The sequence below is a fragment of the Oryzias latipes genome, chromosome 14, assembly GCF_002234675.1.
Source record: "Oryzias latipes chromosome 14, ASM223467v1".
Taxonomy (NCBI): Eukaryota; Metazoa; Chordata; class Actinopteri; order Beloniformes; family Adrianichthyidae; genus Oryzias; species Oryzias latipes.
This window is the reverse complement of record NC_019872.2, coordinates 20253728-20265963: the sequence shown is the minus strand read 5'-3', so window position 1 is coordinate 20265963 and position 12236 is coordinate 20253728. Positions and strand designations below refer to the sequence as shown.

Genomic DNA, 12236 nt, shown 5'->3' with positions numbered 1-12236 from the left:
TCCCTATCTTCTATTTAGCCATTTTAATCAAAAAAATGCATGAATTTTCTAGACTCGTATTACGGGGGGTCAAACTCAGTCACACAGGGGCCTAAGTTAAAAACATGCTTAAGGTTTGAGCCGAAGAAGATAAAGATTCACTGAACTACACACTAAAGCTAAACTTTTAAACCTTTTACACTGAACTTTTTGAACATAAATATGAATAAAAACAGGAACATTAATCCAGAATAACTCAAGTTAAACCTTAAATAACTTTTAATATTTTGTTCTCCATTTAAATATATTCTGTCAAAATTATACAAATATGAACATGCTGCAGGACAAAAAACAAAGAAAGCCTGGAAATATTAATAAGAAATTACATATCAAATAATTCAATTTTTTTGCTCTTTCATCATTTTTTAGAGCATTTTTTTAGAGCTGGACTCCTGCTTCATTTTTAGCAATAATTTCTTAATGTGTGACGTGTGTGTCTTTGTGAAACATAACAGAGGGGTTAGATCTAAAAAATGAAACTTATTGTGATTAATATGTTTAGGTCTTATAAAACATTAAAGACTAAATCTTAGAATTCATCAGTGGGATTAATCCAAAAATATTTGGCATTTCCCTAAATTTGTGCAACACCAACAGTAGAAATCTTCCAAAAAACTCAATCCATAAAAAATGGTCTGCGCTCATCCCCCCTCCCCTTCCCTCTGACACACGCAGCTCCGTCTCTATGACGGGAGGCGCAGCTGCGGCCCAGAGTTGATTGTCAGATAGAAAAAGACTCCCAATCACCTGTTAGTGTGATTCAGCCAGCCACCGGTGAGTTGCGCTCCCCTCTCGAGTTTTTTGACTTATGTTCCAAAGACTACCGCAAAGAGGTGTGGCCGCAAGCGTCTTGTAGCAGAGGGCGGTGGTCACGTGCGCATCGGGTCTGCTGTGTCGGAGCAAAGAATTGTGGGAAATAATCTCCATTGCCTGCTTTTTTCGAAATTGGTTTGAGCACGGATGTTTGTTCTGCCTAATTCCTTTTCATGTGCCTGTTTTACGTTGTTTCACTCTGAGGTATTCTTTTTTTTTTTTTTTTTTTTTTTTTTTTTTGCACCATAAGTGTGAAGAGGAAATAGGAGGAAGTCATTCTTAATAGTCTGATGTGTTAAAATGAAAGCATGAAGTGTCGGCTGCTGAAGCAATTTCAAATTAAAAGCTCCAAGTTTCCTCTTTGAATTAAGTATGTAGCACATTATGTGTAACGCATCAGGCACGGCAAATGCCGCCCCCAATGACGTGCCGCCCTGGGCGACCGCCCACATCGCCCATATCAAAAACCGCCACTGTCAGAGGGTGTACTAAATTAAAACTTAGCATGAATAACTTCTCCCTAACCTCATTATAAAGTTCAGTTATGCACAGTGAATGTCAAATAATAAAAAACATGAAAAAGAACAGCTTAGGAACGATAAATCAAAAGGTTTTTTGTATTTACCTGGATTCTTTGATAAAAAAACAACAACAGCCACTCTGTCCTCAAATGAACCCCGCTTTTTTTCATAGTGGCAAAGTTGCTATTGGTGTCAAACGCCATCTGGTTCAATAACTGTTTCCTGCTGTCCTGCCTGCGCCGCCTGCTGTGTGCTGCAGGCATTCCAGATATCGTGGCTAAAAGTGAATGTGTCACAAGTCCACTCCACGCCACATGCACAGAGCGAGCATGCACTGGATGAGTGGGTGGAGCTGCAAGTGGTCAAGATTGACAATTCGGCCATTCATTGATGTAGAGGAAAATAATCCCAGGTGAAGCTGGAAAAGTGTCTTAAAAGCTGTGCCGTAAGGTAATCTACAAGAATATGTGGATGTGATCATTTATGGACATACAGCAACCAGTTTCTATACCGACTCCTGCAGAAGCTTTAAGGACCTGCCTACGGACCACAAGATGGTGCATAGACACTGTTAGACAGAACCGGAAGTTCTTCTTCAACAGATTAAAGCAGTGTCTCTGTCAAAAAGTGTGCAACTTTTGCTTCCACCTAAAGTTGTGTGATCTCTTTCGGGCTGAAGATTAAGAATGTATCTCATCCCAATTTTTAATTTACCCAATTATCAGGTTTTTCTTTCAATAATATTTTTTTAACTCCAGAGGAACGAATAGTTAATTAAAATTAAAGTATTGACATTCAAGAAGTTTCTAAATGGTTCCATTTCTTCGATTTTATGCTTTAGGGGCTTGAAGCTCAAAGAGTACCAGTACTTTGTTATGACAGAATGGCTGAAGTAAATAACCCAGACTCTAATCTAATCAGTTCCTCCAAATTAAAACGCATCAAGCAGGATATGTTTATTAATTTAGCTCATCAAGATGAATGCTATAGACAACTGGATGAAGATTGGATTATGAAATAAACGTTGAAAACCATGAACTGCATGCACATTTTGAGTTTGCATTTATTTGTGTTTGTTTGAATTTGTCAGGTTAGGTTGTCAGTCTGTTGCAGGGCCACATAGCCACTCTCATACACACTTTAGGAACTATTTATAATGGCCAATCAACCTATGAAGAAGACACTGAACAGTGGGGCTCTGTGTCCTCACCTCATGTAGGCCCTCTGGTGGTGTGGGGGATATGGGTTCCCCGTCAGGGCCCTGGGCCACGCACAGCTGGGGAGACATAGTAGGTGATTCATCTATGTAGGGCAGCGTCTCAGAGCCGTCCTGGGACTTGCCGTCTTCTGCTCCTTCTCCTTCATAGCCATCTGTGTTGTAGTTACATTCTGGACAAGTAGAAGGCGACAGTAGGGGGGAGGAGAGGATGAAAAGAAGGAAAAAATCTGGTTAGCATATCAACACAAAGAAGATCATTGCAGGAACTTTACATCACATGAAAATGATTGATTTTCTTAATGGCATCTTTGAGACTGATTTGCTAAGAGGGGAAAAGCCCCCTTTGATAAAAAAGGGTAGTTTAAAAACCCACTATGGTCATCTTTTGATCTTTTTTCAAAGCCTGCCCAGTGGTTTTTTAATTATGATTATGCAATTTTTTGCCCAAATTTAAAAACCTGTGTTGTTTTCAAGGACAATTTCTGCAGAGTGGCAGGAGTTCATTAGAAATTGGACTCCGAGTAACAGACAGAGCAACTTCCATTTACCCATAACTGAGAGCTAGCTTACAGTCTCCCACACCCTCAACCTAACATTACCAATTTAACAAAATGGCGAGCAATATAGAGTTTTGAGCCAGATAAAAGCTTAGATGAGGAAAACTGAGACATACACAGATCTAGTCAGTTGATGCTTCAGAATGAAGCAGAGCAGGCAGCTCGCGGCCTACCTAATGTATTTTCTATGTAGCAAATACAATCTTTTCAAACAGCATTATTTTTTTCTGCTCCTGATTCAAAACAATTTGAATTAAGAAATACTTACAAAAGCAATTTTAGTCTTAGCTTTCTTTATCTGTCATTCAGCATCAGAAAAATGCTACAAGAACATTTTAAAAATGTAAAAACCCATTTTTTTATTGGATTGAGTCTTTAAGGACTCAAAGACATATAAAACCGTTTAAAATACAAACCAAAACGCGGGATAAAGAAGAAGATTCTTTAGCACAAAACTCAGCGCTACATTTTCTTTCTTGACTCAGGAATCATAGTCAAAGGACGAATGTATTCGATGTGAAAAACGCTGGCGCTCAAGCGGGAGCAGAAGTGACAGAATGTGTGACAGGTCCGATGGAAGAGAAGAGCGCTGACTAAGAGCAACTCCTGTCTTTCTGTCAAACAAACACTGCAGGAAAAAAAACTGCAAGAGTAAAACCACAAAAAAAGTAACACATGCAAATATAGAAACTAAACCCAACAGGTTTGCATTTGCCATCTCCTGCATAAAGGACTGTGGTTTTTAGTAGGAGGGGGTGGCAGTGTGGGTGTATGCTTGCTGCTCTCCACGTACTCAAAGACCATCAGACACACGACCCATATAGAGCTAACGAGAGAAAAGGGAAACCCCAGTGGGGCCATTCACATCATCAAACTCGTGTTTCTGAGGGCCCAACCATGCAATCTGTCACTTTCTGAGATGCACCATAACACACACACACACACACAACCACTACCAGTGAAGGAGAAGAAACTCCATCTGTTAGCAGCTGCTCTAAGTGTGTATTGCAGAGACACAGGCAGCATATGGTTTGGTCGTAGTTGTCACCCTGGCTGATAAATGAACTGCGAGACACATCCATCAAAATTCTGATTATACCGGAGTTCTGCCGCAATGACATAAATAAAAAGTATAAGGGACAACAAAGAGGGGGTAAGCGCACTGTGGCTCGATCAATTCTAACTATAAAGTGACCATATCCTGGAGAAAAAAACACTTTTTCCCCAGAGTAAAGGTGTTCATGTGTTGGTTTTTCCCATTTTCAGTCTCTCATCTGTTCTCTTTTTGACTCCTCTGGACATGTTTGTCTCCTTTCAGAGGTAATTTCTTATTAAAAGAAAAACAAAATTCTCCTCTCATTGAAAGCATTGAAGGCACCTCACAAAAAGCCTATTTATCGTCAGCACTAATGTTTTTAATCCCGACTGTTTGTTGCTTAATGCAGCTGAAGGTGCTACGGTACACAATACAGTCTGCAAAACATGTTTTTAGTGAAACATCAAGGTCTGCTCCTTTTTTCTGTTTGACTGTGCTTTGATTTCTCTTTTTGCTGAAAATGTTGATAAAAGCAAAGACTGGAATCTGAGTAGAGAGCCAATCAGCCTTGTCTAAGCCGTAGAGACTGTAACAGTGGGCTGGCTGTAATACAGGCTCCGTCACACCATGCTGACCTCTCATACATTTACTCTTTATACTGCACCTAAACATACAAGGGTTACTAAACTGGTCATTTTTCTCCTTTTATCGATTTTTACTTTAGAAAATCCATTAAGGAGAAATTGTGTATGAGGATCATTAAGTGAACAAATGCAACACAATGAAGAAAGGATGAGTGGAACACTTGACTTTTTTAAATTTGGGTCAAATACTGTCATTATATCAATACAAATTGAGATTGAATGTAACCACTGAATGAAAAGCTTTACATTCGTAAAAATAAATCGTCAAGATTTTGAAAAGTCTTTTCACAGAGATTTCTACTCACTTCCTAACAAGACAATAACAAAAAACGTGTTTATCACAGTAAAGCGCATTACAAAGGCAAAGCTGCAAATAATGTCTGCAGTCCTGATCTGGACACAACAAAAATGGAGATATCCATCCAAATTTCACCTGCACTGTTAAGTATGCAGGCATCTATCTCTGAGTCAATCTGGTTGAATATTTTGGTTAAAGATGTCCTGGATTGATTTCAAGTCAGTGAATGAGATTGAATCGGATCGTTCAAAATGAACCAAAAATCAACTATGAATCGTTTCAGATACCACAAATTATGATATGATATGAATCATTGTTAAAATGAATCGTTACCCCCTTTAATGCCTGTGCTTTTTATTTTTTTTTAATTAAAAAGTGCAGAGTTTAAACCCCTTGTACCTACATGGCCACAAAAACACAGTACGGTCACAAAAATGAAACAATACAAGTTAGAACCAGCACCAACGTTTAAGATGAATGGATGAAAGGGAGTGTTACAAATTTAAAACACGGCCTTTGAGGAAGAAGAGCTAAAAAAAAAGTCAACACATTTTCAGTCTGAGCACTTTTACAGTGAAGCTGTCAGACAGACCAACAATCACCAAAACATCCAGAGAGCAGAGGAATTGCAGACTGACCACGACTGGAAAAGAAGGAGCCAATGATACACTTGACCTCCAAGAAGAGTCTTACCACTGTGTTTGACTCTGCTTGATCAGAGTAAAGAGACATTCTAAAAATTAACAAAATGTCACTGAGGAGCTGAACCTGGCTCTTTACCTTGCCTTCATTCTTTCAAATGAAGCATAGGAGGAAGTGACAAACATGTAAAATTGTTCAAATTATAGAAAAATTATTTTAAAAAAAAACTTGTGGAACTTGTATTAGTTTTATTGATGGATATAGGTAATAATAATATATAATAATAATAATAATGATAATGATACATTTATTTTAAAAGTGCCTTTTAGGACTCTCAAGGCCACTGTGCAAACAGGTAAACATTTCAGCTGTTAGCAGGGAACCAAGTAAACAGGTTCATCTATAAAATGGTATCATTGACGGTATAGGAGAACTGGACCGAGTGAGTGGGACATCACTCAAGGAAAACAAATTGCTTCTGGTTCCAAATAAATGAAGTAATTCAGACACAATTTTTCCCGGATACAGCCGTCGCCATATTGGAACCAGACATTATCAGTCTATGCCAACCACTCTCTCCAATCAGGAGGGAGTGTGTTAGAAGACCACACCCCTTTCACTGAAAGCAGAATCGGAAGAATCTGTCGATCAAACGCTTCAAACGAGCGACACAAGACAACTTACTTTTATTGAGGCATCTGATTGGTCAGTTTATGACTTAAATAACTTGTGCTTAATTTTTTTGGAAAAACAAGGATTATTAACATTTTTAAAAAAAAAGGTATCAGAGACACAATGTAATAGCTGTTTACATCTCAATAGAGGTCTATGGGATTTCAGATTTCAACTGGTGGGTACTTCCTATTTGCTACGTGAGGGGAGAGGGGTCACTGAGTCAAGTTCTTTCATATAGTCAAAAGTTAGATATCAAGTAGATGTCTAAAAAGAGAAAAGGGCTCATTCTGACCTCCAGTGTAGCAAAAAGCTAAGAAGAAAAATTTTGGGCTGATTTTGGAGCCTTCTACCATTAAATGTGACTGCATCCACTTTGCAAGCTGGAGAAGGCTGTACTGAGAATGAAGAGGTCATCACAGCTAAGACTTCTTCCTTCCTTTGGAGGAAATATCCACTAAGTGAGCATGATAAATGAGCACAGAGTTAACCTTAATGCAGATAACCGACCTGACCCTTCTTGGTGTTTAGTGACTGAAAGCCAAACACATCAAGTACTGCCTCAATACTTGACCAGTACAGTTTCATTAGCTGAAGCCAGAATTAGAGTAAAAGCATGTCACATGTAAGATGCCCACAGCTGGAGATAGAGGCAGGATACGTTTAATAATACATAGACTTGGTTAAAATTTCATAACCAAGCAGAATGGGTGTTGGGGTGCAAACTAAACTGGTTTTTTATCCAATCCTATTGCCAGATCATGACTCCATAAGCTTGAATCCACGTTTATTCAGGAAGTTGGCATTGACCATCCTCTGAATGCTATCATTCAGTAATGTTTGACATTAAGCTGTAGATTGGCATTATATTATGTTACCAGGCAATGAATTGTAGTATAAAATTATGGTCCTTTAATGACAAAATAAATCTGGACTGGTCAACACAGCACTGTAATCAATGCTATAGACTAAATTGGATTTTAAATTCTAATCAACTGGATCATCTCCAAAATTCCAGAGGTTAATTTAGTTTTACTGACACTTGCTGAGGAAAGTATGGTGCACTGGGGTTTTGTCCTCTATTCTCATCTGCTTCTCCTCTCCTCTATTCTTGATAATGTCTTTATCATTTAGTTCTCCATGACTCTGTTTGGTGGAGTGCAATTCATGTGTTGTCCCTCTTTCCCACTCCACTCTGAGGGAACTGGAGTGACTCCAGGTTCCAGTTGGCTCGTCTGTGCTCCTGTACCTGACTGGGTACCTCGCCTCTGGCTCTCTGCTCCTGCTCCTACACTTGACCGTGGATCCTACCTCTGGCTTGTTTCGCGCCCCCAGCCATTCCCCTACTCATCTGTATGAAGCCCTGGATTATTTAAATATGTTGTTGTTGAGTTAGATAAGATAATTATTTAAGAATTCTTCTGATACGTGGACTGCTGGTCCTGGGAGGGGATCCCTCCTTCATATGGACACCCCTGAGGTTTCTTCTTTGTTTTTTATGAATCCGTTGGGTTTTTTTTGAGGAGTTTTTACTTACCGAGAAGGAAGGTCTAAGGGAAGGGATGCCCAGTTTGTCTTAGTCTTTTTAGTTTAGTTTAGCCATTACATGTAGAATTTCGTATACAATTAACGGTATGAATCCCATTGAGGCGACCATTGTAATATTGGGCTATTTAAATTAATTAAAAATGTAATTGAATGCTTTCAATTAAATTGAAAAAATTGATTTCTCTGGACTCCTTCAAATTACTTTTAAATGAACGTGAGACAAAGCTATCAAACTCCAAATGCTTTATTTAACACTGTCTTTTTTATGTTGATTGAGTGTGAGTGTAAATAAGAAATGTGTGTTATTGTTGTGCAGCTGCCTCTTGGCCAGGACGCTTTTGCAAAAGAGATTTTTAATCTCAATGAGTTTTATCCTGGTTAAATAAAGGTGAATGAATGAATAAATAAATAAATAAAAACAATACAATACAATACAATACAATACAATTGAATTGAATATTTTGGATTTTGCGTGTAAATATGAAAAGGCTGTTGCTGCAACTGGGTTCAGGGATGCCCCCCAACCCTAAGTGTCAGCTCACATGGCTCCTGAAACACAGCTCTAAATCCACCTGTCACTCTTTATCAGTGGTTTCTGTTTCCATAGGAAAAGCGATCGCCGCCATGACAACAAGCTTGATGCAAATGTGTTCTGCTTGCTGATAACCTCCTGTGCTGGTGTCAGGAGGTGTCTGTTGTTCTTTGCAGGACAGTTCTTAGAATAAAAGAGCCAACTTTGAAAACATTTTTAGGCTGCTTGCATTTTCTGACTCATACCATGGGGCAGTCCATACACACACACACACACACACACACACACACACACACTTAGACATAATAAAGTGCTTTGGGTCAACTCAAGCCACTCTTTTCCATCTAATGCTGTGACATTGTGTTTCTATGTTAGAACACCTTGTTTTATAACACGCTGTTCATCTCCAATTCAAATCCGGTGTTTCAGTTCACTAAGTTCTCTCTTTATTCAAAACAAAGCCAACAATACTGCTGTACTATCCCAAAACAGCTCCACTTTTGAATGTCATGGAAACCTTTAGGTATGCTAAAGTATGATGTGTTATGCTGCATTCACACTGAAAGTCATTCGTGCAGCAGAGGTGTTCAGTTTTTATGTTAAGTCAATGTACAGACACAACCAGTGGTCCTGTGCCGTGATTTGAGCGTCAAGTGCGGCACATCGGTCCTCAATTTGGGTGGTGGGGCCAGAGTTTTGAAAAATCTGAACTTTGACAAAGAAGACATGTCACGTCAACCAATCAGGGACTCATCTTGACGTGTTCAATGATGCAATTAGCGGATGGAATCCAAAGCCAACATCTGGGAGAATCTGGTTGTTGTCCTCTTGAGCTTTGTTATTTTTCTGTTTTGTATCGAGACAATAATAAAAAGGTCCACTAATTTATATGTAATTTTTCCTTCCATAGTCTAATGTGGGACAACAAGTGGTCAGCAAATTCTCTGCGCGTCCTAATAGAGGAGGCTGACACGAATTTGACACGCAAATTGCGTTCAGGGTAGCATTAGGAAAAACCCTTTATTACTGTAAGAAAGTGTTTCTTCAGTTGTTTAATCCAGCAGCCATTTTAATTGTACTCAAGGAACCATATTGGTTACATCATATTAAACCTTCGTTTTTATACAAAAAAAAAAAGGTTGTGGAAGCCAGACTAGGAAAGCCGAGAACGGCCTACCCTCCTTTTTTTGTGTGTGCCTGTTTTCTTGTGATGACAGCAGCTATCATCACGTTATCACAGGAAAAAAAACAATGTGTAGATGTCATTATCACAAGATAACAAATTTGGTTATGCTGTGATAACAGTATAACAAAATAAATACTTTTTAAATATTTCTACTGCAGCAAAACAAAGCAGTTTGTCAGATAAAATGTCAACCACTAGAAGAGCTGATCAATTTCAAATTTACTACTTTTTTGTAGTCTAACTCAGGTGGAGATTGTGCTTCTGATAATACATATCGTTTTCACGAGAAAACAAGCAAAAAAAGAAAAAGGAAGGCCAAGGACGGCCATTACCTTATCAGACAATTTTGAGTGTTAAAACGATATTTCATGATTCTTCTGTTCAAGCATCCACCCAGCTCCTCCCCTCCACCACCTTTAGGGCAAAATTTTAGAAAAGTTAGCACTGCAGAGAGAAAATGTAATCAGGGAACCAAGCTGGCCGGCTCAGCATTTTTCTGTAGAAAAGATAAATTATATTAGGCCCCGCAGCCCGCTCAAAAGAGTGTGGGCACCAAGAAGCAGCCAAGCTAATGTTTCTCCTCTGAGTGCATGACTTCCTTCTTTTCAGATTCATTCATCTTGGTCATTGTGGGGGGAAAAGAGTGCAGAGAGAATGGAATGTTTTATTCCTCTCTGTTGTGGGATCCCTGGTCGACACAGGGGAAATTAAGTCTTGATGAGGATCTTTAGTCGCTTACTCTTTCTTCAGTGTGAGGTATTTCAATAGCAGGAACAAAACCGGGTCCAAAAATCAAATTAGCTCCCATGACTCAACAATACAAAAAAATCAGTTAAACTTCACATAAGTTCCTTTCACAGTCAAGTCAACAATATCACTTGGTTAAAGTCATAAAAGCAAATGAAAAAATAAACAATGCTGTGATTACACTGCATTCAAGTGATAAAAGTAGCTTTAAAAATAAAATGTCAGTACAGGTGGAATGATCATTCATCAAATATATGGATAAATGAGGATCTGTAATGGACTGACAAACTATCCAGGGTGAAACCAGCATTTGCTCACAGGGATAGGCTCCAGCAATCTCATGACCACAAAAGGGATTAAACCTTTACCACCTGTGCTTTAGCTCCAATGTTGACATTATTTTGACTACCGTAAATCTTACACCATTTATGCAATCAACGTAATTCCAGTGGATTCTGAAGTGGAGAAAAGCAGCTTTGTGATGATATGCAATTTACAAATCAGCTGAATCTGTCGCAGAGTAACAGCTTTGCACTGTTTTGTAATACTTTACGTTTGTGAAGTGCAAAGCCAAATGCAAAGTTGCTCTTCTCTGTGATACAATCAGTTGATTTACGTTGATTGCGTAAACGGTCAAAGATTTACAGTTATTTAGGTGTCACATCTCCAGTGTTAAAGAATTAAGCTAGATTAAAATGGGCGGATGAAAAAAAAGGTGACGAAGAATTTGTTGAGAACAGTCAACTTTTTTTAATGTTGTGCTGACTTGTATTTATAGGTCCACATGTTTAGAATTAAAACATTTGTTCAAAGGAAAGAGATCAGAAGGGTGAAAATAATAAAAAAATTACTTCAACTTGTTAAAGGGACAGAAACATTTACAAGGCATAATTTAAGAAGTAAAAAACTGAAAACTGAAGTTATTGAAGAGCTTTCTGATTAATAAAAGTGGTGTTAATGTGCGTTACGTCTTGTGTAAGAAAAACCTTTTTAAAGAAACCAAAGTTTTTCCAGTAGTGTGTCAAAAAATGTAACTGCCCTTATGTCCATAAGATTTTCACCTCAAATTTAAATCCTCACGCTCTCAGTAAGCCAGTTAATTGCAGTCTTTTGGTTAGAGTCCTCTGTATGAAAAAAAAAGAAACTACTGTATTCCCTAAGCCTTTCAATAAGCTCCAGTCAACTTGAACAACTAAAAAGAAATCTTTCCTGAACATTGATTCACTTTTCTGTCAAACTTTAACAGCTTAAAATAACATTTGGCAAACTGTTTGCAATGAATATAAACCCGTCTCCTACCATCAAAGTTGTTAAAGCTGCAAGACAGTAGACACCAAGCAGATCCTGTGCTGCGTGGGTCACAGGGATCGCACATGCTAGAAGGGTTTTTCTCCACCAACCAGAAATAACCAATTTGTATTTGCTGCAAACAACAATTCAACGTAAAAATCTAGCTTTACTGTGCAAATGTTTCCTTTAATTTACGTTTTTTTATTCATTTTTTGCTCATGTCACTTTATAGATTGTCAGTCTTTCCTGAAGAAAAAAAGTCAAAATAAATGAATAATTCGTTTTTTTCACTTCCATTTTCACAACTGCTTCTATTATTCATCAGTGTTATCACCACATTAACTTTTTGTGACTTTCATCCTTCACACAAAAAATGTTGTAAAAATAAATATAAAAAGTTTGACCCTAAAACACACCAATTAGAGAAAATATTGCTTGTTTCATGTTGTAACATTTTTCCTTTTTAATTTTTCTACTTTGATTTCTTTCTTT

The 12236-nt window shown here is 38.1% G+C and overlaps 1 protein-coding gene across 4 annotated transcripts in view; it reads right to left on the bottom strand.

Moving 5' to 3' along the window:
- The window catches only part of abr (active BCR-related), a 118729-nt gene that overhangs the window by 66347 nt on the left and 40146 nt on the right, over positions 1-12236 (bottom strand). For all 4 annotated transcript variants that reach the window (XM_011483721.3, XM_011483722.3, XM_004076596.4 and 1 more), the window contains exon 2: positions 2584-2762. In XM_011483721.3, the coding sequence (XP_011482023.1) occupies positions 2584-2762 (179 nt within the window). The remainder of the gene's footprint in view (positions 1-2583; positions 2763-12236) is intronic.